Below are 27,766 nucleotides of genomic sequence, written 5' to 3' on the forward strand. Positions count from 1 at the left end.
CAGCTTTTTTTGTTTAATCATTAAGGCCTTTAAAAAGTGGCAAGTTCCCAAGGTTTTGCCACATGAGCATGTAGAGTCCAGCTCCTTGGTGGTGTGGACGCTGTCCCAGCGTCTGTGTTTCTCCATCTGGGTTTATTCAGGTGGTCTTGGCCCACGCTGGCTGGCTGCTCTGACTGCCCTCGGGGGCAGCCAGGACAAGGAGGGGGTCACTGCGCCCGGCTGAGTGTGCTCCCTCCTCGGACACCACTGGAAGGACCCCTGCCCACGTCAGGTCCCGAGACCGCAGCCGGCCCCAGGGTTCGGCCTGCAGCTTTCAGACACTTCCGTGATGGCGCTCAGCTTGTCAAAGACTTCATTCTCATCAGACAGTGGGAAGGAGAATAAGAGAAGAGTGCTGTGATGAGGGTGGCTCATAAACTGCAGGGAGAAAAAAAAAAAAGTTAATTAACAAATTTTCCCATTTCTTTTTCTGGGCTCACAATTTTCTACAGAACTCCTGGCTGAAAAATGCTGTTTTAAAAAAAATGTAACAACAAGAGTATGACAGTTCCTCACAAAATTAAAAATAGAATTACTGTATGGGCCATTAAGTCCACTTCTGGTTATACACCTGAAAAGAACTGAAAGCGGTGTCTCAGAGACATACATTAATACGTACCCCGGTCTTCAGAGCATCATAATTCCTGACAGCCAAAGGTGGGAGCAGACCGTGTGCCCATCCACACATGCGTGCGTGCGTGCTCGGTCGCTCCGGCCGTGCCCGGCTCTGTGTGACCCCATGGACTGTGGCCCGCCAGCCTCCTCTGTCCCTGGGGTTCTCCAGGCAGGAACACTGGAGGGGATGTCTGCCCTCCAGGGGAGCTTCGCATGGGTCAGATTCTTCCCAGGGATCACACTCCTGTCTCCTGGGTCTCCCGCATTGGCAGGCAGATTCTTTACCACTAGCGCCACTTGGGAAACCCCGTTTACGCATGACTGGACAGATACTGTGTTGGCCAAACATTTGTTTGGGTTTTTGTTATAGCGTTCAGAAAAATCCAAACAAACCTTTTGGCCAACCCAATAGAATGTGGTCTATCCATATAATTCAATTTTTTTTTCAATCTCAAAATGTAATGATGTTCTGATACATACCACAATGTTGAGGAACCTTATGCTAGGTGAACTATGCCAGACACAAGAGGACAAATTGGGCACGATTCCACTTACATGAGGTACTTAGACTAGGCAAATTCACAGACAGAAAGTAACGGTGGTGGCCAGTGGCTGGGGGAGAAGGGAGGTGGGGAGTTCTATTTAATGGATCTATTAATTTATTTAATGGATCTGGTTTGTTTTGTGAGATGAAAGAGGTTCTGAGGATGGAAGGTGAGGAGGATTGCACAACAATGTCCATATACTCAATACCATTGAACTGTATGCTGAAAACTGGATATGGTGGCAAATTTTACATTATGCGTGTTTTACCACAATTTAAAAAATTCAACAATAAATCTGCACCTCCTTTGCTTAGCGATCACAGGTCCTCCTCTGACAGTTCCTCTTGTAAACCTGGAGGGAGACTCAGGGACGGTCCCAATGCCACCTGGGGCATCCTTACCTCGAAGAAGTTGGCATGGGATACATGTGTCTTGGAATAAGTCCCTCTCTTGTGCATCCTCAGGCTGAGTTGGAGGCCCTCTAGGGTGCTCCCCAGCACCCCGAGTGTCCCTTTGTCCAGCCTTCAGCCCTATGCCATCCTGTATGGCAGCCACCAGCCACGTGGAATGTGGCCCGTCTGACTCTATGTGTGTTGAGAGGTAAAACACACACCAGATTTTGAAGACTTTGTATGAAAAAAAGAATATAAATGTTTTGACAAATGAAAAAAATTCCATGTCAAAATGATATTTTGGATATACTGGGTTGCATAAAATGTATTACTAATATTAATTTCGCTTGTTATTTACTAATTGGAGTCTAATTGCTTTACAATGTGCTGTTAGTTTCTGCTGTACCGTGAAGCAAGTCAGCTATATGCATACATATGTGTACACATACACACATGCACACACACATGCGTGCACACACACGTGTGCACATTCACACATATGCGTTCACACACGTGCACATTCACACACACGTGTACACATGTACACACATGCATACATACACGTACATATTCATACATACACGTACACATTCATACATACAAGTACACACACATACATATGCGTACACATACATACATATACCTATGCTCCCTCTTGGGCCTCCCTCCCCTCCCCATCCTCCCCACCAACGTCATCGCAGAGCCTGAGTTGCGCTCCCTGCGCTGCATGGCTGGTTCCTACGAGCTATCCGTTGTTGCTCTGTGCTTTGTTTTGTTTTTCTTGGCCATGCTTCATGGCACGCAGGGTCTCAGTTCCCTGACCAAGGATGGAATCTGTGCCCCCTGCAGGAGAAGTATAGAGTCCTAATCACTGGACTATCAAGGAAGTGCCCTGTTCCTTTTCACTTTTGAAAAAACTGTGCATGCATCTTAGTCGCTCAGTTCAGCTCAGTCGCTCAGTCGTGTCTTTGCGACTCTTTTCGAAGCCATGGACTGCAGCATGGCCTTCCTATCCATCACCAACCTCTGGAGTTTACTCAAACTCATGTCCATTGAGTCAGTGAGGCCATCCAACCATCTCATCCTCTGTCATCCCCTTCTCCTCCCACCTTCAATCTTTCCCAGCATCAGGGTCTTTTCCAATGAGTCAGTTCTTCAAATCAGGTGGCCAAAGTATTGGGCTTTCAGCTTCAGCATCAGTCATTCCAATGAATATTCAGGACTGATTTCCTTTAGGATGGACTGGTTGGATCTCCTTGCAGTCCAAGGGCCTCTCAAGAGCCTTCTCCAACACCACAGTTCAAAAGCATCAATTCTTTGGTGCTCAGCTTTCTTTATAGTCCAACTCTCACACCCATACATAACTACTGGAAAAACCATAGCTTTGATTACATGAACCTTTGTCAGCAAAGTAATGTCTCTGCTTTTTAATATGCTGTCTAGGTTGGTCAAAACTTTTCTTCCAAGGAGCAAGTGTCTTTTAATTTTTTGGCTGCAGTAACCATCTGCAGTGATTTTGGAGTCCCCCAAAATAAAGTCTGTCACTGTTTCCACTGTTTCCCCATCTATTTGCCATGAAGTGATGGGACCAGATGCCATGATCTTTGTTTTCTGAATGTTGAGTTTTACTTTTTCCACTCTTCTCTTTCACTTTCATCAAGAGGCTCTTTCATTCTTCACTTTCTGCCATGAGGGTGGTATCATCTGCATATCTGAGGTTATTGATATTTCTCCCAGGAATCTTGATTCCAGCCTGTGCTTCAGCCAGCCCAGCGTTTCTCATGATGTACTCTGCATATAAGTTAAATAAGCAGGGTGACAATAAACAGCCTTGATGTACTCCTTTCCCAATTTGGAACCAGTCTGTTGTTCCATGTCCAGTTCTAACTGTTGCTTCCTGACCCGCGTACAGATTTCTCAAGAGGCAGGTCAGGTGGTCTGGTATTCCCATCTCTTGAAGAATTTTCCAGTTTGTTGTGATCCACAGTCAAAGGCTTTGGCATAGTCAATAAAGCAGATGTTTTTCTGGAACTCTTGCTTTTTCGATGATACAATGGATGTTGGCAATTTGATCTCTGGCTCCTCTGCCTTTTCTAAATCCAGCTTGAACATCTGGAAGTTCATGGTTCACGTACTGTTGAAGCCTGGCTTGGAGAATTTTGAGCATTACTTTACTAGTGTGTGAGATGAGTGCAATTGTGCAGTAGTTTGAGCATTCTTTGGCATTGCCTTTCTTTGGGATTGGAATGAAAACTGACCTTTTCCAGTCCTGTGGCCACTGTTGACTTTTCCAAATTTGCTGGCATATTGAATGCAGCACTTTCACAGCATCACCTTTTAGGATTTGAAACAACTCAGCTGGAATTCCATCATCTCCACTAGCTCTGTTCATAGTGATGCTTCTTAAGGCCCACTTGACTTCGCATTCCAGCATGTCTGGCTCTAGGTGAGTGATTACACCATTGTGGTTATCTGAGTCATGAAGATCTTTTTTGTATAGTTCTTCTGTGTATTCTTGCCACTTGTTCTTAATATCTTCTGCTTCTGTTAGCTCCATACCATTTCTGCCCTTTATTGTGCCCATCTTTGCATGAAATATTCCCTTGGTATCTCTAATTTTCTTGAAGAGATCTCTAGTCTTTCCCATTTATTGTTTTCCCCTATTTCTTTGCATTGATCGCTGAGGAAGGCTTTCTTCTCTCTCCTTGCTATTCTTTGGAACTCTGCATTCAAATGGGTATATCTTTCCTTTACACCTTTGCCTTTAGCTTCTCTTCTTTTCTCCTTATTGCCAAATTCAGACTTAAATTGAAGAAAGTAGGGAAAACCACTAGACCATCAGATATAACCTAAATCAAACCCCTTACGATTATACAGTGGAAGTGACAAATAGATTCAAGGGATTAGATCTGATAGAGTGTCTGAAGAACTATGGATGGAGGTTCATGACATTGTACAGGAAGCAGTGATCAAGACCATCCCCAAGAAAAAGAAATGCAAAAAGGCAAAATGGCTGTCTGAGGAGGCCTTACAAATAGCTGAGAAAAGAAGAGTAGCTACAGGCAAACGTTATATAAGTATCTATGTAATATCTCGCAGCTTCCCTGGTGGCTCAGGGGTAAAGAATCTGCTTGCCAATACAGGAGACAGAGGTTTGATCTCTGGGTTGGGAAGATCCCCTGGAGAAGGAAATAGCAACCTCCTCCAGTATTCTTGCCTAGAAAATCCCATGGACAGAGGCACCTGGCAGGCTACAGTCCATGGGGTTGCAAAAGAGTTGGACACGACTTAGTGACTAAAGAACAACAACCGCATAATACCTCAATCTTTGTTACAAAGCCTAAAGCAGTTATTATCCCAGAGGGGGACGTTTCCACGAGGGGACGCGGGAGGGATTCCATCAAACTATAAGTTATAGCTGCCACCTTTTCATGTCAGGATCCTTGTGCCAAAAAACTAGCCGCAGGAAAGGAGTCAGGAGTCACTACCTGGGTCATCATGGGGAGAAGAGGCTGCTGCTACATGATGGGGCCCGGGGGAGGGGGGACTCCTGCCCAATTCTGATGGCACATGGAGAAGCACAAGAGCCGGGGTCTCTGGTGTCCTGTGACCAGCTCAGGCCTCGCAGAGCGGAAGGTCTGAGTCGCTCCCGCCAGGTCAGCAGTGGCTGGTCTGGGGAGGAGAGAGCAGAGCAGTGAGGTCAGGGGCGTCACTTGTGCCCTTGGACCGGCTGCAGGGGCGGGGCTGGCCCTTGTTCCCTTAACCTTTCTCTTGTAACCTTCCCTGGGGGAGCAGCTCGACTCGGCTCTTAAGAGAAGCTGCACCCCTGGGTCCTAATGGTTTACGTGTAGGCTGGAGTGGATGCTGTGATGTGCCACCCTCACCCCAGTCTTCTTTAGGAAGCAGGGGCCTGCTCCCTCAGCTGCTGGGAGTGGGGCTCCCCCAACCCCACCACGGGAGGTTCCCTGAGCTGAAGGAACTTCTCCATCCCAACTGCGCCTCCTTCCTGGGGGAGCCCACACCCAGCCCAGGGGAGACGCGGGCTTCACTTCACATTTCCTTTCACTTCATTTCTAACTGAAACGAAAGTGAGAATATAACCAAGATTTCATTTCTTAAAGCAGCTTCTGTCCTACAGGTTCCATCCAGGTACATTCTTTCTTCCACCCAAACGTTCTAAAAGTAGCTTTCCTATAACCCAGTTAGTAAAGAATCCGCCTGCAATGCAGGAGACCCCAGTTCCATTCCTGGGTCAGGAAGATCCCCTGGAGAAGGGATAAGGTTACCTACTCCAGTATTCTTGGGTTTCCCTGGTGCCTCAGCTGGTAAAGAATCCGCCTGCAATGTGGAAGGCCTGGGTTCTATCCCTGGGTTGGGAAGATCCCCTGGAGAAGGGAAAGGCCACCCACTCCAGTATTCTGGCCTGGAGAATTCCACGGACCGTATAGTCCATGGGGTCACAAAGAGTTGGACACGACTGAGTGACTTTCACGTTTTTTTAAATTTTCTGGAGGAAAAAAAAAAGAACTGCTTTCCTAAAGCCTGGGACACACGTCCCGTAATTTCAGTCGCTCTCAGATGTTCCCCGCTCTGACGCCGCTCCTGCCCCTCCTCTGTCCCTGGCTGTTCGCGGCACTCAGCCCAGAGCGCTCTCTTTCCCGTCTTCTCTGCTCTGAGCTTGGCTTGGTCCCTTCCTGCTCCGGGACCATCAGCTTGGCTCTCTGACAACTTGGGCCTCTGGGCAGGGACGGTCAGAGAAGGAACAAACATCCAGGCTGGAGGGGGGCTTTTAGGAACAAAACCTCTGCCCCCTTCCCATAGGGCTGTTCCCCGAGCTCAGACTTCTCCGAAAGGGCACCAGGAACGGGACCTGCACGCAAGGTGTGTGTCGTCCTCCGAGAAACCATGCCAGGCTGACTCAGGCAGCTCTGACTCCGAAGGTCAGCGTCTTCTTACCCACATCTGGCTCCGTGCCACTACCTACCTCTTTCAGGTGCTGCGGAAGAGAATTCCTCGGGGGGAAGGCGTGCCTGGCCTTCCTGTAACCGCACCGCAGCAGGAAGAAGCAGCCGAGCAGCAGCAGGACAGCGGCGCACACAGAGGCCACCAGGACGCCGCTGGCCACGATCCAGGACGGGGTGGTTTCTGCAGGGGTGAAGGGCTGGGTCATATTCGCGTCATGCCCGGCTTGGGGGATGGCGACCTTAACTCACCACCATGATCTAATGGTGACCCCTTACCACTGGGGCGGAGGAGGGGGCACAGGTGTGTCTCAGAAGGAAACACAGCAGCAGCTATTCAAGGATCTGGAGGTTTTCAAGTCTCACCCTTTCCTACCATCTTCCAAGTTGGGTTTCTGGGGCATGATTGCTGATACGCCCCAAAAAGCAGCAGCTGCATGAACTCTGATCCCTGTTATCTACCCACGGGGGAGCCATCAGCTCCCTGTTCTGCTGTTCCATCAGCAGATAGCGGGGCTCCCCGGGCCCCAGAGCCGCAGTGACACACACATGCTACAGCGTTTTGTCCTGAGAACTGCACAGGGGACCCCACCTGACCCCCTGTGTGCAGAGACCTCCCCAAATGCTAGTGCCCAGCAGCATAAAGCTGATCTCTGGGTGCCCCCTCCCTTCCCCAGCACCTCTGTGAGCTCCTGTCTGGAAAAACCCGAGGCTACCAAAAGAATTCACCTCTGTTCTACCAACTCTTGACGTTCCTTTCTTAGTGCACTTTCCCAAACAGCTCAGGACTGTAAATCCTTCCTCTCTCCCTGTGAGACCTAAATTAACTCCTACAATCCAGGAGTGTCTTTCCCAAGGATCTGGAAACCAATCCTTTGACATGTCATCATCAGGATGGAGCATCACGACAGAGGAAGAGTCTCTGTCTCAGAGTCCCAGTGGGATGAATACCGCAGGTGATAAAATCCAGTTAGCAGCAGACGCAGAAGACAGCCTAAGTGCGTTAATATCACCCCATGTGCCCACCCAGTTTTGGTCATTTGTCACTTCCGTGACCCCGATCTCTTTTTGTCCCAATTCCCAATTCTGTCTTTAAAATGCCCCATCAGCTCTTTCCTCTTCTCCAGTCATGAATGAATCAAATCTGTTGTTACCACCTTAACTGATGCCCAGCTTTATCTTGGACCGTCTCCAGGGGGTCACCCTTAGTGGCCGGGCTCCCCTCATCTAGCACCAGGCCCCTCTGCCAGCTGCCCGCCTGGCCTCCCTGTGGCCAGCCCTGTCAGCAGCACCACCCTCCTGATGCAAACTGAAAGCCTCTGGTGCTGGGAGAGGCCAGGAGAACGAACCTTGCCCTGGAAGAGCAGGTCCCTCCATGGGGATTGCGGCAGTGTCAACTCTTACTTCCCCAGGCCAGATCAAAGAGCTCTGATTGGCACAGAGTCCTGGAGCCGCCTGGACGGCCGCCCCCGGCTGACCTCTCCCAGCACTTGGCACAGTGTGTGGCCATAGACACTCCTTAAACATCCAGTGACCGGTGAGGGCACCCAGCAGCGGGGAGAGGCTGGACGGGCCTGCTGCCCCCTCTTGCACTGTGATTAACACTGGCAGTGACCTTGCAGCCTGTCCAGCTCGTGCCCTGGCCGAGTTCAGGGAACTCACTCCTTACCCCTGCGCCCCATGAATTATCGTTTCAGTTACTAGGATCGAGCGGTGGTGCCTTTAGCAGGTTCAACTCAGATGGGTCTTCTGGGTGGATACAGGGTCGTGGGGCAAGGGAACTGGTGGGGGTGGCCCCCAGGCTTCACGAGAGCTGATGATGGTAGGTCAACTTGGGATCTGACGTCCCAGCTCTGGAGGAAGTTCCAGGACCCATCTACTCATCTCCCTATCTTTCCACTTAATATTTCTGTAGCTCTCTAATGTGCCAGGCATCGGAATCACTCATTAAATATTCATTAAACGTTGACTGCTGGGCCCGAGCCTGCAGTTGGTGGCACTGTGATGACCCCCCCGGGGCAGCTCCTGGGCCTCCAACCCAGACGTGTCAGCGTCTTACACAAGGGATTATCCCACAGGCACACCTGGTTCATGGTGACAAAATTCAAAAGATGCTTTTGTGACCTACCAAGAAGGGGAAATGGGGAAGGAGAGGGGATACTGCTTTACATAGGCTGTGAATTGTGGGAGAACCTAGTAATCAACTGAACTGAACTGAACTAGTAATCAACACTCTCTGTGTAAAGCTCCCTAACTTGCTTCAGTCTATCTGACCATGCCGTCAGGTCAACTCCCTTTTCCTGTTGGCAAGTCATGCCTTTGCTTATGTATGGGATCAGTCTGTAGGTATGGGTGGAGACGTTACTTCCTGTTATTTACCGGCTGAGCTGACTTCAGGCGAATTACTTCATCTCTCTGAACCTTCACCTCCCTTCTGGGAAAGGGGAGAAGAACCTTTCCACACTTTCACTGAAAACTTGTGAGGTTTAAACAGGAGAACTACATTTAAACAAACAAACAAACAAACTCTAAACTGGTGTTTGACAAAAGCAGGTTTTCAGTGGGCTGTTCTCTTCTTTTATGAAATGTCTGGATTTTGTTAGTTAACGAGTGATCATTTAGAGTCACAAGATATTCGAAATACTTTTCTTTTTGGTCCAAGTGTGTGCCTCAAGCCATGTTTCGTGACATAAGCCCTAAGTAATATTTGAAGGCGTGATTTCATTTTTTAAAAAATATGTATTTATTTGGCTGTCAGGTCTTAGCTGCAGGGCTCTAGAGCACATGGGCTCAGTAGTTGAAGGGCTAAGCTGCCCTATAGCACGTGGGATCCTAGTTCCCCGACCAGGGATCAAACCTGCATTGCCTGAAATGGAAGGTGGATTTTTAACCACTGGAGCATCAGGGAAGTCCCTAAAAGTATGATTTGAATAATAACAGTAATGACACCTAACTCATATTGCAGGCTGACCCCGTGCCTGGCACTGTCCTGGGTGACACCTTTGATTACTCTCCTCTTGTAGGTGAGGTGGCTGAAGCACTGGGCGTCCAGGACCTGCCCCACATCACTCATTGTGCTGGACTCACAGCAGGGAAGGATGGGACACGGGACAACCAGGCATACTCAGGCCTGGAGAAAGCAGTCGGCAGGTGTTCAGAGGAAAGAGTGATGACCCCAAAGTCAGGATTCTAGTGATTTAAACAGGATGGGTGCTCGCAGGGCACAGAATTCTCATTCAACTACAGATGATTCACGAACAGAATAAAAAGGCAGGCTTTTGGAAGTTCCCTGGCGGTCCAGTGGGCAGGACTCTGCGCTTTCACTGCCAAGGGCCTGGGTTCAATCCCTGGTTGGGGAACGAAGATCCCACAAGCCTTGCTGGGCAGCCAAAAAAAAAAAAGGTTTTTGGTTTTTTATTAAGGCAGGCTTTTGTTATTTAGAGGCCCTTGTTGGGAGGCTCAGCCATAAGGTGGAACACAGGCAGGCAGACTGAGCCTTGGACAGCCAAGGCTCGGCGCTAGCTGGGGGCTACAGAAAAGAGAGAGAGGCAGAGAATTCCCTCCAGAGAGACAGCAACACTCCATCTTCCACGTGGCTCTGCATTCCTGAGAAACCATGCTTAATATTATTGCAGAATACTTTTGGATGACACTGGAAAGATCACGTGACCGGGTGAGATGAGAGATTCCTGGATTTGGGCAAGTAACTTGTGCAATAACAAAAAGCAAAAGAAACCTCAACAAGATTCAGGAAACTCCAGGCTGGTAAGCCTGATTCCATGTCCAGAAAACAATACAAAAATTCTAAAATGGATCGTTAAATGGCTACTTGTTTAGTTACTAAGTCGTGTCCGACTCTTTTGTGACCCTCTGGACTGTGGCCCACCAGACTCCTCTGTTCATGGGATGTCCCAGGCAAGAATAACTGGACCAGATTGCCATTTCCTTCTCCCAGGATCTTCCCAGCCCAGGGATCAAACGTGTGTCTCTTGCACTGGCAGGCTGATTCTTTACCACTGAGTCACTAGGGAAGGCGGAAATTACGGCAAAGCTGCGTTTTTTCTCAGCAGCTCTGAGACTCTATGGACTGCAGCATGCTAGGTTTCCCTGTCCTTCACGGTCTCCCAGAATGTGCTCAAATTCATGTTCACTGACTTGGGGATGTTATCTAATCATCTCATCCTCTGCAGCCCCTTTTCCTCCTGCCCTTAATCTTTCCCACCATCAGGGTCTTTTCCAATGAGTCAGCTCTTGGCATCAGGTGGCCAAAGCACTGGAGTTTTGGCTTCAGCATCAGTCCTTCTAATGAATATTCAGGGTTAATTTCCTTTAGGATGGACTGGTTGGATCTCCTTGCAGTCCAAGGGACTCCCAAGAGTCTTCTCCAACACCACAGTTGAAAAGCATCAATTCTTCAGCACTCAGCTTTCTTCATGGTCCAACTCTCACATCCATACACGACCAATGGAAAAACCACAGCTTTGACTATCCAGACCTTAGTCGGCAAGCTGATCTTCCTGCTTTTTAATGTGCTGTCTAGGTTGGTCACAGCTTTTCTTCCGAGGAGCTGTGCTGCGTTGTGCTTAGATGCTCAGTCGTGTCTGGCTCTGTGCGACCCCACGGACTGTAGCTGGATAGGCTCCTCTGTCCACAGGGATTCTCCAGGCGAAAATACTGGAGTGGGTTGCCATGCCCTCCTCCAGGGGATCTTTCCAGCCCAGGTCTCTTGCATTGCAGGCGGATTCTTTACCATCTAAGCCACCAGGGAGACGTCTTTTAATTTCATGGCTGCAGTCACCATCCACAGTGATTTTGGAGCCCAAGAAAATAAAATCTGCCACAGTTTCCACTTTTTCCCCATCCATTTGCCATGAAGTGATGGGACTGGATGCCATGATCTTAGTTTTTTGAAGGTTGAGTTTCAAGCCAGATTTTTCCATTTTCCTCTTTCACCCTCAGCAAGAGACTCTGTAGTTTCTCTTCACTTTCTGCTATTAGAGTGATATCATCTGCATATCTGAGGTTGTTGATATTTCTCCCAGAAATCTTGATTTCTGCTTGTGACTCATCCAGCCCAGCATTTCATATGATATACTCTGAATATAAATTAAAGAAGCTGGGTGACAATATATAGCCTTGACATACTTCTTTCCCAATTTTGAACCAGTTAGTTGTTCCATGTCTGGTTCAAACTGGTGCTTCTTGATCAGCATACACGTTTCTCAGGAGACAGGTAAGGTGGTCTGGTATTCCCATCTCTTGAAGAATTTTCCACAGTTTGTTGTGATCCATACAGTCAAAGGCTTTGCATAGTCAATGAAGCAATAGGAGACGTTTTTCTGAAATTCCCTTCCTTTCTCTATGATCCAATGTATGCTGACAATTTGATCTCTGGTTCCTCTGCTTTATCTAAACCCAGCTTGTACATCTGGAAATTCTTGGTTCACATACTGCTGAAGTCTAGCTTGAAGGATTTTGAGCATAACCTTACTGAGGTGTGAAATGAACACAACTGCACAGTAGCTGAAGCATTCTTTGGCACTGTCCTTCTTTGGGATTGGAATGAAAACTCACCTTTTCCAATCCTGTGGCCACTGCTGACTTTTCCAAATTTGCTGACATATTGAGTGCAGCACTTTCACAGCATCATCTTTTAGGATTTGAAACAGCTGAGCTGGAATTCCATCACCTCCACTAGCTTTGTTCATAGTGATGCTTCCTAAGGCCCACTTGACTTCACACTCCAGGATGTCTGGCTCTAGGTGAGCGATCATACCATCGTGGTTATCCCAGTCATGAACATCTTTTTTGTATAGTTCTGTGTATTCTTGCCACCTCTTCTTCATCTCTTCTGCTTCTGTGCGGTCCTTGCTGTTTCTGTCCTTTACTGTGCCCATCCTTGCATGAAATAGTCCCTTGATATCTCCATTTTCTTAAATATATATCTAGTCTTTCCCATTCTATTGTGGGCTGTTTTTTTCAAGCTGTGTTCTTGGAAATGTTCCATCTCAAAAAAGGTGTTGAAAGATCAAATATGCTAAAAATGCTCATATATAGGGTGTTTTTTTCTGAGAGGGAGAAGCGGTGAACCTTCATTTCCAGGCACATCTGACTACAGGGCTCTTGTTTTGAGAAATATCCCATAAACACTCACTGGGACAACACAACTGTGTGTCCCCTGTTTGGGGAACACAATTGGGACACCCAACTGTGTTGGGTCCCAACAAAGTTGGGACAATAATGCACTTGGCACTGGGTGTTGATTTCAGCTGATATTTGCCAAAGTCTTTCATGGTGACTTTGCGGACAGTCAAACACAATAGCTTACAAAATAGTCCACTGTGTTCATATGGATTGGTGACCATTAGGTAGTTAAGCGGTCTAGAGAAAGGCATATCCTGGACACACCAACGGTTTAAACAACAAACTGTTAAAGATCCTGAAGCTCTTTCTAGCAAATCAGTTTTTCTTTGATAAGACAACACAAAATTGGGTGAGAAATACATCCAATGACAAAAACCAACATTCAGGAAGAACTTGATAAGCTGAAATGACGATGCACCATGATGGCAGCAACAGCGGCCTCAGGATTGCAGTGACACAGAAGATGCAAAGTTTTCCCCTCTATCTGGAGGAAATTTTTTTTTTTTTCATATGGATACACAGTTGCTGGGCATCATTCTTGTTGCTTTTTGTTTCTAGACCTTTTATTTTATGTTGGAGTATAGCCAATTAACAATGTTGTGACAGTTTCAGGTGTACAAATACATGCTTCCAGTCTCCCTCAAACTCTAGACGTAATTCTTTTCTTACAATTGCTCTCCTTTGTATTTCTGTAATCCCCAGATCATGGCTTTGCTTTCCAAAGGCACTCCATAAATGAAAAGAGCCAGGATCAGACCTGCTTGTGTGCATCTGAGCTGGTGGATCCTCTGGACAACGTCTTTAAATAACAAAAGGCCCCTCATGTGTGTGCCGACTACAAGATTTTATCATCTCGGATGATAATACACCCCTACATAACTACTCAGTGTCTAGGCCAACTGGTACCCTCCTCTCCCCTCTTTTCCTCCTTCCCTTCCTCCCTCCCTGTGTTTTAAGAAACACCAAGTGTGGAGGCACTAAGCTAGATACTGGGGTACACGCACCTCATATGTGGGGGACTGTGTGGAGGTTCTGGTGCTATAATTCATGAGGAACCCTAAGACTATCTTGCTGAGGACAGTGGTGGGGTTTCCAAACTCTTCCTATGATGTGGGAAGGAACTGGAGGTGTACAGCCTGGGAAGGAAAGGTGTCTAGTAGAGGGCATCTGGGCTCGACCGTTGCTGGGTGGTCTTGGGAGGACTAAGACTTCCTCAGGGAGCCCAAGAGGAGAGAACAAGCATGCTGGAGGTGGGTGTGTGGGGGGAGACCTTAGTTCCCTGGACGGAAGGACTGTCCATCAATCCCTTGGGTCCAGGAGTGAACAAGCTGCCTCAGAAGGTGGTGGTCTCCTTCCCAGCAAGAGGCTCAGTCAGTCAGGGATGAACTGGAGCTTGAGCTGGGTGATGATCTCTAAGGAGCCTTTCAGCCGGCACACTCGCTGGGAGCCTCTAAAGCCACTTAAGATGCTCAGAGGAGGGAATTCCCTGGCGGTCCAGGGGTTAGGACTCTGTGCTTCCACTGCAAGAGACACGGGTTCAGTCCCTGTTTGGGGAACACAGATCTCACAAGCCTTGCAGCATGGCCCCCACCACCACCACCACCCACATCCAAAAAAAAAAAAAAAAAGAGGGTGCTCAGAGGACACAGAACTGCAGACGGTGCATCTCAAGACTCACCGTCAATGGTTGTTTGCTCACAGACAGGCTCACTCCATTCTCCAGCTTTGTTCCGATCAGGAAGAAACCCTCGAACTTGAACACAGTAAGTTGTCTGTGACTCAAGATTTCGGAGGAACTCGAAGTCATACTGACCAGAAATTGAAAACTAGTAACAGAGAAAAAAATCAGAACATGCCTCAGCAGTGAAGGGACATCACTTCCCATCACCCCACCCACCCCGCCACCTGCCACTTACTGGTTATAATCTTTACTTCAGGCTCAAAATAGGAGGATAAAGGAAGCAGATGCTCCTCCCAGGTCATCTCAGGTGACCTGAGATCATTCTAAGTGGGAAGGAGGGGGAAGGGCAAGGACTGACCATGGTCCTGGCACACTGCCTTATTCCCTGAATTTCCTAGTCTAAATGATATGCAAACCATCCCACTTTCTTTTTTTCTTTTTTTAAAGATAAGCCAGTTGTATGGGTTGAATTTTGTCCTCCCAAATTCTTACATCAAAATCCTAACCCTAGTACTTTCAAAAGTGACTTGTTGGACAGGTTTTTATAGATGTAATCAACATAAATGAGGTTATTAGCGTGGGCCCCAGTCCAATATGACTGGTGTCCTTAAAAAGAGGACATTTAGACACAGACGGGTACACAGAATGCCACTTAAAGATGAAGGCGGGGATTGGGGTGATGCCTCTATATACTAAAGGATTCAAAATTGGCCAGCTCCCACCAGAAGCTGGGTGGGAGGCCTGGAACGGATCCTTCCTCTTGGTCCTTAGAAGGAACCAATCCCGCTGACACCTTGATCTTGGACTTCCAGCCTTTAGAACCTTGAGACGATACATTTCTGTTGTTTCATCTGTCCAGTTTATGGTACTTTGTTACTGCAGCCCTGGCAAATGAACACACCAGTCATCTACAGTAAGACCCAATGTTATTTCTGGCCCTAGCTGCCTGGGGTTCTCCTCTGAATCACTTCTCTGTTCATGCACCTGGGCTGCCCTCCCCGAGCGGCTCATCTCACCTCAAGGATATACACCATAGCCTGCCTCTGGTGGGGCCATCCCAGACTTATCTTAGTTTAATTTGAACATAAGATATCGTAATTGATGGTATATTTCTGAATTTGAGAAACCAAAATAGTGTTGCAGGGAAGAACAAAATCTGACTCCATATTGGATCTGTTTCCTTTACTTTAGCCTTTGCTTCCTACGAGGATGCTATTTTGTTGTTCACTACGAGGATACTATTTATATGTTATAGCCTGCCTGGGGGTACCCTGCCCCTCTCCTTTACTATTAGACCAAAGTGCCATTGTTCAGGATCCTGTCCACCTGTGAATGGCTACAGGAAGGAAGAAAGGAACACAGCCGCAGCACCCCCCACCCACCACCCCTGAGGTTGGCCATTCCAGAAGATACTTGCAAGATTAATGGCCTTTTTACTTCCTCACTTCCTCCCCCTCTCTATTCTATAAAAGAACCTGGCACCCAGAGCCCGATAAGAAGGTTATTTTGAGACATTAGTCTGCCATCTTCTCAGTTTTCTGTTTTTTCAAATAAAGTCATTATTCCTTGGCTCAATACCTCCTCTCTGATTTATTGGCTTATTGTGTGGTGAGCAGAGTGAGCCTGGATTTGGTAACAATAGTTTTCAGCAAAATAAAGGGAATTAAAAGAGTACACATGGCCTGTATTTCCAGCATGGTTACAAACTCCTTATAACAGGGCCTTATGAAGAATTTGCCATGTGAATAGGAGTTTCAATAGAAACTGAGCACAGACTGTTTTCACTTTAGTAATTGGTTACTTTTCTTTGGGTGCTGGGCTTGCTGACAGCTTGTCTCTATTCTTTTATTGTATGAGAAGCTGAGCTCCCTGAAGGCAAGAACTGGATTGTACCAAGTGAAACATGACAAGTATAGTCCCTTGCATTGCAAGGCCAATTCTTCACCACTGGACCACCAGGGAAGCCCCAACTTCTGGTTTTATCTCCTCACTTTCTCCTTCCAGGAAGAAAGAATTTCTAGAAGCTTTTAATATTTTTAGGTCAGGGACTTGAACTGGTGGCACTCTCTCAGAGACACCTGCATTCTAAAAGAGAACCATTTAATCTTATTTCTTTCAGGCTGCTGTAAACAGAATGTCAAAGACTGGGTGGCTTATTGACACATATTTCTTTCCCACAGCTCTGGATACTGGGAAGTCCAAGATTAAAGCACCAGCAGATCTGGCCTCTCAGGAGGGCCTGCTTCCTGGTTCATAACTGGGTTTTCCTGCTGAGTCCTCCCCAAGGGGTGGAAGGGGTGAGGAAGCTCTCTGGGGCCTCCTCTAAAAGGGCGCTAAGACCATTCACAAGGGCTCCACCTTTATGATCTACCTCCTAATACTGTCACACTGGGGACTGGATTTGCAGAAGGGTGAGGGCTGGGCAGGGGTAAAGCGGCACAATCACTGAACTGCTAGCATGATAAACTGGCGGAGGCGGCCCCGCGGGCACCAGTGAGGCACACGCTGGGGAGCACGCAGCCTTTCCCACACTCCGCGTGTTCACACCAAAGTCTTCCCACCACAGGCGGAAGGAAGGGCAAATGTGCGACCAGATGCCAGGCCTGAGGGCATATTCTAGATAAGAAGCTAAAGATAGACTGAATTTTGCATTTCATGCCTGGGGCAGGAGGCACTCAGGCCCTGGGTAACTGTGGAATCTGATTCTTAATCAGATCCTTAATCTCTTGCTCGCTCCAGAGTTATCTTTGTATCTCAGAGTTTAGCAGGGACCCCTGCATTCGACAAGTAATCATAAAACTTATTGCTCTGTACTGCTTCCTAGACACACGTAATCTCGGGTCTTGATTATAAGCAAAATCATCTTTCCTATGAAGATGGCAGATATCCTACATCATTTAATGAAACATTTAAAAAAACTGAAGTGTAGTTGATACACAATATCTTAGTAGTTTCAGGTGTACAACAGTGTGATCTGATATTTGTATACATTATGAATTGATCACAATGGAGCATTTTTTGGGGGAAATTAACTTGAGATTTTGGGACTCTACACAGTATGTAGATATAAATTTAATTACATCATTCCTCAGATAATACAGGATTCACTGGTAGCTCAGCTGGTAAAGAATCTGCCTGCACTGCAGGAGACCCCGGTTTGATTCCTGGGTCAGGAAGATCCGCTGGATAAAGAATAGGCTGCCCACACCAGTATTCTTGGGCTTCCCTTGTGGCTCAGCTGGTAAAGAATCCTCCTGTAAGGCCTGAGACCTGGGTTTGATCCCTGGGTTGGGAAGATCCCCTGGAGAAGGGAAAGGCTACCCACTCCAGTATTCTGGCCTGGAGAATTCCATGGACTGTATAGTCATGGGGTTGCAAAGTGTCAGACCCGACTGAGCGACTTTCACTTCACTTCACTTCAGACAATACAAACGGGTGACCTGTTCTTGCCAAATGCATGAGCAGTAGTGATTTCATGTAGCGGAGATAACATATATGTAACATAACTTACATAACATATATGTAAGTCAGTTTAGGACCAGAAATGACATTTGACTCAGAAGCACTAAAAGAATTAAAGGTAACCAAAGATGAATGAAAATAGTATTTTAACCTGTCTACACAAGGGGAAGGGACTCTCACATATTGACCCATACACATTGTTCAGGCGATGGGACAAGTTTACCTTTCTTTTTACTTTTTTCACTATGTCATTAAATTGCTCAACAATCCTGTGAAGTAAGTTATTTCTGCTGCTTAGACGTGTCAGTTGTGTCCGACTCTGTGCGACCCTATGGACTGCAGCCTGCCAGGCCCTTCTGTCAATGGGATTCTCCAGGCAAGGGTACTAAGAACGGGTTGCCGTGGCCTCCTCCAGTGGAGCTTGTGACCCAGGGATCGAACCCAGGTCTCCTGCACTGCAGGCAGATTCTGCACTACTGGGCCACCAGGGAAGCCCCAAAGTAGGTTATTCTCTCCACTTTATTAATGAACTGGGTTACATGCCCATTTTGCACACCTGAGAAGCTGAGGTCAAGACTGTGACCAGAGTCACACAGGGGCAGAGGCAACAGGCCAGCAGGGCCTTCCCACTCCCAGCTCATGTTTTGAAAGGCATTGCTCCTGAAAGAGGAAGAAAGCAATGGGGAGAGGCGGGGTCAGTCCTATAGAACATGACACCCAGCATGCATCCAGGGCTGGGGCTGCCCTGACCACGGGCTTGACTATCCTGTGGAGTATGTGGGGCCTCATGCACCGGAGTCCAGTTACCCCCACCCTCCCCCAGCCAGCGGCTGAGTCAGCTTGGCCTTCTCCAGCAATCTCCCTCTGGGGAGAGAAAGGCTTGTTCTCCTGCACCAGCACCCAGGAAGTCTGCCCTTGAAGCCTGGGAAGTGCGACCAGACACACCAGCCAGCCCCAGAATGGGTACCTTCTGGAGCTCAGAGGACCAGGCCTGAGCTCCTCTGGACCATAAGGTGCTGCCACCTGTCAAAGCTTTTCTCCATCATTGTGGCCTCCAGCCAGCACTGCGCAGAGGACAGGAAGCTGACATCGGCAACGCGCGTGATTCACTGCACTTACCTTTTCATCAGAGCCGTTTCTCCAATACTGCACATGGTAAGTCCATGAGTTATAAATGTTCCTCATGGTCCATGGTTCAGGTTCATTCTCGATTCTTGGGGCAAAGAAACGCATATGTAAAGAATTAGCAAGTGCTTCTACTTGCATTCTGGGAGGTCCGATAATGGCTGAGGACGAGAACAAAGCAAAATGACAACCAAGATTCACATGTTAGAAACATCAACACTTACTTTTTGTAACTGGGCAGACCAACTGGGCTACTGAAGTACTCTGCCCTTTGATACACCACTGTGGTGATGTTGACTGATGTGGCTAAGGACAGTTAGATTTTGTTTCCTAAAAAAAAAAAAAAAATCTTTTTACCTTTGCCTTTATTAATCAGGTTTGGTCCTTTTATATTTATTGTGATTTCTGATATATTTGCAATTACTCCAACTACATTACTTTGTGTTTTCTGTAAAGACTGCTTTTTTTGTTTTTAATGGCTTATTCCTCTCCACCCCCCTCCCTTTTATTTTTTTTTGGTTGGGTTGAGTTTTCTTTATTTCCATTGCTGGGTTGGAAGCAAGAGATGGTATTTCTATTTTTAGTGTTTAACCTATATAACCTATATATTTAAACCACTTTCCAACAAATACATTTTGCAACAAAGTCTGAAACCACTCCCCCCTCCCCAAAGCTCTTTTACTAGACATTCACGTGATGGGTTCCTTCAACTCATTTGGGTGGGTCTCTGGCCAACTGCCGCCACCTCAGAGAGAACTGTCTCACTATGCTATGTAAAGAGCAGCTCCCACCACTCCCTGTCCTGGCACCTTACTTTATTTTCTTTAGAGCCCCGGTCACTATCTGTCATAAAATATGTATCTGTTTATTTATCGCCTGTCTTCCCGATCAGAATGTACATTTCACCAGGGCAGGGGTTTTTGTCTTGTTCACTGCTGTAGCTTCAGCACACAGTAGGTGCTCAATAAGAACTGTGGAATGAATCACGAATGGCCCCGGGCAAGCATGCTGTTTGAGTTATACCCGGTATTCTTGTCTGCTGACTGTTACATCTGGGGGGCTGCAAATAGGCCTGGGTTAGCATTCTACCCTGTTTCTACCCTGCTAGAAGCTGAAGACCAGATAAGCACATTCATCATGTGTTTTCCGAAGCAAGTATAAATAGGTCCACATGACATTCTGAAGCACTCTCCCATCACATAAACTTCAAGAGGCAAATAGCGGATGTGGGGTGGTCACCGCTGAGAGCCCTGGCACAGAGGAGGCCCGGGTGAGCTCCTGTGCTGCCTGCTCACTACCCCTGTGACCTTGGGGCAAACTGCATATCTATTGATATTTGGCATCAGTTTCTAAAGAGAACTTCCATAAATGGGCCCTAAGATAGGATTTGGAACCAGTCAGGAACTGGTAAGTCTGTTCAGTTAAGGAGCTGTACAGATAATAATAAATAATAAACCTGTACTATGTTTATTGCCTTATGCTGATCCTGTTCTGTCTCTCCCACAAACTTCCTTAAGGTTACAGCTCTCTTTATTACAACCCCTTTGCTCCTTATCCAAGGCCATCCACTTGGTGGGCACTCAAAAGAATTTTTGCCCATGGGCCAACCAAGGGGGAAATAATCAAGGCAGGGTGATGACATTACAATGAGATGAAAACTAAGGTGGCTTACTGTCATCCACAGGACAGAAGGTGATGTTTATCCAGTCTGAACTCTCATCAGCAAATTCAGCCCTGACTCTCAAGGTGTGGTCACCATACTTGGAAAGACTTGAGAAATCGCATTCCGTCAACAAAATACGGGTGCATGTATCTTGGAATTTCCTGTAACTACAAAATCAGAAAAAAAAAAAAAAAATCATGAGAATTCTATTTGGGAAATTAAAATGGAGGAAGTCTTGTTCAGGCTTCAGAAGCAGGAAAGCAGGCCCTTGACCTTGCTTCTGACCTGCCTGGACACTGCCTAGATTCCAGGCCTGCCCATAAGCACAGCTAGTCAGGCAGCACTTTAGATAAGAAAGGGATCGGATCTTGGAATTCTTGAGCTTCTGGTGAAAGTGAAAGTCACTCAGTTGTGTCTGACTCTTTGCATCCCATGGACTATACAGTCCATGGAATTCTCCAGCCAGAATACTGGAGTGGGTAGCTGTTCCTTTCTCCAGGGGATCTTCCCAACCCAGGGATAGAACCCAGGTCTCCCGCATGGCAGGCGGATTTTTTACCAGCTGGGCCACCAGGGAGCTCCTGGAGGTCTGGCCAACCACTCCTGGGGTTTAACAAAATCCTATGATTCACAAGATAAAACAAACAGCACCATAAAAATATTAAAGTAAAATGAGAGCTGCATTTTGGGGTGCAAATTGATGACATCAGTTTTTGGCCTGGGATTATAGGCAGGAGCCTCCGAAACTGCAATTTGAAGTCTAACCCATGGAGTGAACACACTACCCAGGACCTTTTCCCAATTGGGACTCCAGATTACTATTAACCAGGGACTTCCCGGCTCTGTTTAATTGGGATGTCAGCTGGCCCAATTTGGTGATGCATGTGCTGTTACTCTTTCCTACCGTTTCTATTTCTCTTCTTTTAATGACTGTATATAGAAATTAAGTTAAATAATCCTCTATTAAGGATTGAAATTGTTTAATTGTATGTAATGAGTGGTTTCTTTTGTTAACAAATCCTTTGAACCTGAAATGAAAGTAAAACTTTCAGCAAAACAAGGTCAAACCTCTGTCTCTCTGAGGTTGTCATTGCATATGTGCATTTTCTAAACTGTGCTCCATGGGACCTTAATGATCCTTGATGTATCATTAAGACATTTCAAAAACAATCCATCCCATGGTCAAACAACCTGGGGCAAAAACGAGGTGAAACATGAATAGATGTCTCTTCTCAACAGAACTTCTCAGAGCACATGTCTTTCCAAAAAGGGGTTGACTATTCAACATATTTGACCAAGAAAGCTTCCCTTTTTGCTTATGTATCTCTGAAAGTTGTGGGGCATAGTCTGTGAAATGTCAATATACATACATTAGCCAAAATAGGTACATCACAATGACTTCAAATAATGTCCTATATGCGACTATGGCTCAATCATGCTAGAAAAATTATAAAAAAAACTCATTGGCCTCAGATCTCCAGGCCAACACCCAGAGGGAGGGTGGCAGAAACATGGCGTGGAAGGAAAGGGATGTAACTTAACCTCACAATAGCCTCAGGAACTATAATCAGCGCCACCTGATGTAAGGAAGATCCTGATCCAGGATCTTGTCTTGCAAAAAGTAAGAATTTTGTCTGATTGGCACCTTTCTGCTTTGGTGCCAAAAACAATCTAGCTGCCCTCAGAGGTGACAATGAAGGTGATAAAAATAATAACAACCAACATTTGTCAAGCATGCAGGTGTCCAGCAGTGTGCTATTTCAACAGTATTACCTCACCAAATTTTCACAACTGCAGGAGGGCAGAAATGACATCACCCTTATTCTACAGACAAGGCACAGGGGTGGAAAGTCTAGAAACTCGCTCACGGAACTCAGGTCTGCTTGACTTCAGAGCGCCACCCCCACACTCCACCCCACTCTTAGGAGGCAGAGATAAGTGGGCTTATGCTTTTTTACCGTCTGCTTTTTTCACTTAATAGGCCACAAACACTTTCTCAATCAATCAACTTTTCATGGCTGCTTAACATCCCATCATTGGGAAAATCCAGGGGTCATTCCCTTGAAGGGGGTCTTCCCACATGTGGCCATTTCTTCCATGCATTTAAACTAATGCATCAACTGACCGGAACACAGAGTATTTCAACAGTTATTTTGCAGTGACTTCCCTTTCATTAGGTCATTTTTTAATAGCATCTACACATATTTTTATTTCCATTAAGTAGTTAACACGGTTTGTTCTCTGTATTTACACCTAGTTGTTTTAGATGGTTCCATATTAAAATCACCAGTACATTCTTTGAAGCCCCACCCTTGGCCACCCCTATCCAACGCATACAGACAATGAGTCTGTGCTGTGTGACCACTCAGGCTGAATTCTAATCAAATGTTTTCTAGAGCCATAGAAGGGTAAACACATTTTTCAGGGTCAAGTTTCCTCCACACCCAGCGTAGGTTTTGTTTTCCCCAGCAGAGGCCTGCACATCCTTGTTCAGGAGACTGGAATCCAGGTATCCACTCTTGGTTATTGGCAGCTCTCATCTAAAAGACAAACATCTAAAACCAAACACTTCTACTCCAATGGCAAAGAAACAAAAAACAGAACAATAAGAAATACACTACAGGGAGACAGAGAGACAGAGAGGGAAGTTAATTTTCCACAATGAAATCCCCAGAGCTATCAAGACAGAATGGGGAAAACACAGAGATGAAATTAACCAATCAAGGCTAGAAAATACATGGCAGGAGAAAAAAATCAAGTCTCTGGCTGACCCTTCTTAAGTCCTCGGGGAAACTGACAAAACTGGAACATGGACTGAGATAGCAGGACTGTATCACTGGTTAAACTGCCAAATCTTAGATGCTGCTGCTGCAGTGATGTAAAAGGTTATCCTTGCTCTTATGAAACACACAATGAAATATCAAGGGGCAGAAAGCATTATGTAGGACAGACACACTGTGGCAGACCTTAAAAACTGGTGAATGTGGATAAAGGCTATTTGGAAGTTTTCTGCATTACACTTGATTTGCTACTTGGGAATTATTTTGAACTAAAAAGTTGAAAAAGCAAGTAAACAAAGGTGATCTTATTTATCTTTCTCCTCCTCTGACTCAGCAAGCTCTGGACATGTTGGGAAAGCAAGGAGTGCAGGACCAAAGCGCCTGCATCTCGCATCTCCTCCCGGCTCACTGAGGGAGCGTACCTGCCTCTGGCCGTTTCTGAGTCAGTCGCTCGGGGAGCAGGCGCGCAACTCTCTGCCCCTGGCCTCCTGTTGCTGCTCTGCGCCCCCCACAAAGACGCGTCACCTGCAGCCCAGCCTGTGACATGCGGCAGCAGGCCCGACACAGCGAGAAACTGACAGGGAGGGCAACCCTGGGAGCTCGGGGCATCACTGAGGTAACAGCGGGGGTGACACTGACCCTTCCTTCTTAAGCCTCTGCTGGCTTCAGAGGAGACGGCTTTCAACAGCCAGCAGCTCTCTTACAATTCAGTTTCGGGACACAACCTCAGAGTAGCTGAGCACCCACCATGCACATGATCTGTAGCCCCCAGCACATGATCTGTAGCCCCCAGCACATGATCTGTAGCCCCTAGCACTGAGGTATGCAGTTTACAACCTAGGCGGGTGGGTGGTAAGCCAGCAAGGGGCTTCCTGCGTGCTGTGCATACCTCGGTTTTCTTGGATAGCTCCCACTTACAAACTGTTGACTTCGAGCAATACTACTCTGGGCCTCCTTGGTGGCTCAGAGCTAAAGAATCTGCCTGCAATGTAGGCGACCTGGGTTTGATCCCTGGGTCAGGAAGATCCATTGAAGAAGGGAATGGCTACTCACTCCAGTATTCTTGCCTGGAGAATTCCATGGACAGAGGAGCCTGGTGGGCTATAGTCCATGGAGTGGCATAGAGTCGTTCACGACTAAGCAACTAACACTCTCACTTTCAGCAATATTACTCTAATAACTGGAAGATGGTCTCATCACTGGCATTTTTCTCTTAAAAAACATCAACAGTGACAGCCTGATAAGTTCACATTGCAGCAAGCTGCCATGGTGGCTGATGATAGTCACGATCTATAGGCTAAAATGTCTGTCACACCATGAACCATCACAAGAAACAGGAGAAAGGATTTTACTGTCTGTTTTCAGGGAACAGAGCTTTCATAAGAATTCTGGGACAGAATGAAAAAGGCCAGGGGAAATGCTGTCCCTGGGCTGTTACGGTCACTTGGGTGATAGCAGTCAGGCTCTCCCCTCGGTCCAGTCCAGTGACTAGCCCTGCCAAAGCCACCATCCTCTGGTGCCTTCCTGCCAAGAGCGCCCCACACTTACCTTTGGTACTGAGCTGTGAACGTCAGATTCCCCTTGGGAAAAGCAGGTGACTCCCACCGCAGAATATTTTTGAAATTAACTGAATTCATTCTGACATTTTCAGGAGGTGGCACCATTCCTAATGCTGTAAACATAAAGGGAAAAAAGTTGGCAACTCTCTTTCTCAAAACGGTTGTCCAAGAAAATAACCATGTCCAATACCCAGGTCATGTACTCTATGGCTCAACGTCTTCACATGGGCCTGTGGGAGAGGGAGACATACTTTAGTGGTGCTGAGGAGTCTGGACTCTATTTGAAGAGAAGAAATTGCTAAGGGGAGAAGGAAAGCAATAGAGAAGCAGGGATGGATGAGGGTGACCTGGAATTTGGGTGGTGGCAGAAAGGTGTTGAGGGCTTCCCAAATGGCTCAGTGGTAAGGAATCCGCCTGCCAATGCAGGAAACGTGGGTTTGATCCCTGGATTGAGAAGATCCCCTGGAGAAATGGTAATCCACTCCAGTATTCTTGCCTGGGAGATCCCATGGACAGAAGGAGCCTGGTAGGTTACAGTCCATGGGGTCACAAAAGAATAGGACATGACTTAGTCACTAAACAACAATAGAATGGTGTGAGAGGGTAGATTTTAAATCTATTTCCACAGGTATAAACTTTAGACTTCCTGATACATTCGGTATGAAGAAGTAGATATTAATATCCACTCCCTGCTTAAGCACCTAGTGCTCTGACTGGGGCTGGGGATAGAAATCAAACAACACTAAATATTCATTGGCAGGATTGTTGCTGAAGCTGAAGCTCCAATACTTTGGCCATCTGATTTGAAGAACTGACTCACTGGAAAAGACCCTGATGCTGGGAAAGATTGAAGACAGGAGGAGAAGGGGACGACAGAGGATGAGATGGTTGGATGGCATCACTGACTCAATGGACATGAGTTTGAGCAAACTCCGGGAGATAGCAAAGGACAGGGAAGCCTGGCGTGCCGCAGTCCATGGAGTCGAAAAGAGTCAGACACGACTGAACAACTGAATAAAAACAACAATTTTAGGATTTGCATTAGGTTTGAGATACTGAAGGATACATAAGTAGGAATGTCAGAGACAGCTGGATGAATAAGCCTGGGGCACAGAGGGTAGATTTGAGCTAGAGATAGAAATAGTTGTTAAACTTTTTAACAGAAAATGCCAAACATACACAGAAGTACAGAGAAGAGTATAATAACGGCCACCAGACCATCACCCAACTAGCGCCAACAGACAGAAACTTGAAAGTCACAAGCCCGTGTTGTCGTCGTTCAGTTGTTAAGTAGTGTCCGACTCTTCTGCAAGCCCATGGACTGTAGCCCACCAGGCTCCTTCTAACCATGGGATTTCCCAGGCAAGATTACTGGAGTGGGTTGCCATTTACTACGCCAGGGGATCTTCCCTGACCAGGGATTGAACCTACATATCCTGCACTGGCAGATAGATTCTTTACCATTGAGCCAACAGGGAAGTCCAATGTTAGTGTTAGTTCCTCCACAGTGTTAGACTCCTTGGGATCCCATGGACTGCAGCTGGCAGGCTCCTTTGTCCGTGGAATTCTCCAGGTAAGAATACTGGAGTGGGTTGCGATTTCCTTCTCCAGGGGATCTTCCTCACCCAGGGATCTAACCTGGATCTCCTGCATTGCAGGCAGGTTCTGTATACTATACAGAATCTATACAGATTCTATACTGCCTGGGCCACCAGGGAAGCCCAGAGCTGGTATTTAATGCCAAAGTTCTGCTGGTAGCCCCCAGAGGAGTAGTGTAGGAGGAGAGAAGAGGGCTGGGTATGAACTTGGCTGCATGGAGGTCTGACAGAGGTGGAGAATCCCAGGGAGAAACAGCCTGAAATAGGTGGGAGGGAAACCGGAGAATGAGGGATCCTGGGAGACCCAGGATGAATTCATCAGAAAGGAAGGAGGGATCCATAGTGTTATTTGAACCTGGGCAGGCAGTTTAGACGACTTCCCTATAGCTCAAGTGGTAAAGAATCTGCCTAGGATGCAGGAGACCAGGGTTCAATTCCTGGGTCGGGAAGATCCCCTGGAGAAGGGAATGGCCACCCACTCCAGTATTCATGCCTGGAGAATCCCATGGACCTCTAGAGAAGCCTGGCGCGCCCCAGTTCATGGGGTCGCAAAGAGTCGGACACGACTCAGTGACTAACACACACACATACACACACACAGGCAATTTGGAGTAGGACAGGAAAGGTTTCACTGGATTTAGAGCTCAGAAGCCCTAGAGCTGTAGGGGTTGAGGGGCAGAATTAGATTTTGGGGTGCTGGGCTTGACGGCCCGCCCAGAAACTTTAGACACTTTGAGTGAGCCTCTGGGGGCCCCCTCGCGGGGGATGGGGTTCGTCTTTGGGGGTCAACTGCCTGGGGTCGTAGCCACGCCTCCCGCGTCCCGGGCGCACTTCCTCCAGTCGGGACGCAGCGCCACAGGCAAGTCGGGGTTCCCGCGCGGGCAGCCCCGGCGGTCGAGCCGACGCCCCGGAGACTACCCGGGGTCCCCTCCCCGCAGACCCCTCACCTGATATCAGGAGGCAGCCGCCCAGCCAGCTCCGGAGGCTGCGCGCCATGGTCGCGCCGGGAGCCCAGGAGGGCGCTCGGGGGGGAGCCCCGCGGACAGCCGCCGGGCACCGGGGCACACCCCCCACCCCCTACGCCGGGGTCCCACGTACGAGCGCCAGCCTGCCGGCTCCGAGGCTGCTTCCGGGAACCGGAGGGGCGGGGCGATAGAGGCCTCGCCCCGCCTGGGCCACGCCCCGCCCCGGCCCCGCCCCGG

General features: G+C 47.5%; 1 protein-coding gene across 3 annotated transcripts; it reads right to left on the reverse strand.

Moving 5' to 3' along the window:
* On the reverse strand, positions 1-27,707 carry IL10RB (interleukin 10 receptor subunit beta). 3 transcript variants are annotated; one of them, XM_043892858.1, is made up of 7 exons: positions 27,512-27,704; positions 24,956-25,079; positions 20,637-20,794; positions 18,959-19,125; positions 14,375-14,522; positions 6,576-6,736; positions 1-417 (listed from the first exon to the last, which is right to left on the reverse strand). In XM_043892858.1, exons 1-7 carry the CDS (start codon positions 27,558-27,560, stop codon positions 268-270), a joined length of 957 nt encoding a protein of 318 aa, XP_043748793.1. In that variant the 5' UTR covers positions 27,561-27,704; the 3' UTR covers positions 1-267. The 3 variants fall into 3 exon arrangements, with proteins under 3 accessions (XP_043748793.1, XP_043748795.1, XP_043748794.1); XM_043892860.1 differs by lacking the exons at positions 1-417; positions 6,576-6,736 and adding an exon at positions 12,516-14,216 and having other exon boundaries at positions 27,512-27,707; XM_043892859.1 differs by lacking the exons at positions 1-417; positions 6,576-6,736 and adding an exon at positions 12,516-14,240 and having other exon boundaries at positions 27,512-27,707.
* Positions 27,708-27,766: the final 59 nt, after the last annotated feature.

Source organism: Cervus elaphus, chromosome 31 (assembly GCF_910594005.1).
Source record: "Cervus elaphus chromosome 31, mCerEla1.1, whole genome shotgun sequence".
NCBI lineage: Eukaryota > Metazoa > Chordata > Mammalia > Artiodactyla > Cervidae > Cervus > Cervus elaphus.

Bases quoted from the DNA above. Each gene is read 5' to 3' on its own strand.
- IL10RB (XM_043892858.1), bottom strand. From the start codon at position 27,560: ATGGCGCGCAGCCTCCGGAGCTGGCTGGGCGGCTGCCTCCTGATATCA. The intron at 25,080-27,511 runs GTGAGGGGTCTG...TTATGTTTACAG, and splicing joins CGGCTGCCTCCTGATATCAG to CATTAGGAATGGTGCCACCT. The intron at 20,795-24,955 runs GTAAGTGTGGGG...CTGATTTTGTAG, and splicing joins TTCACAGCTCAGTACCAAAG to TTACAGGAAATTCCAAGATA.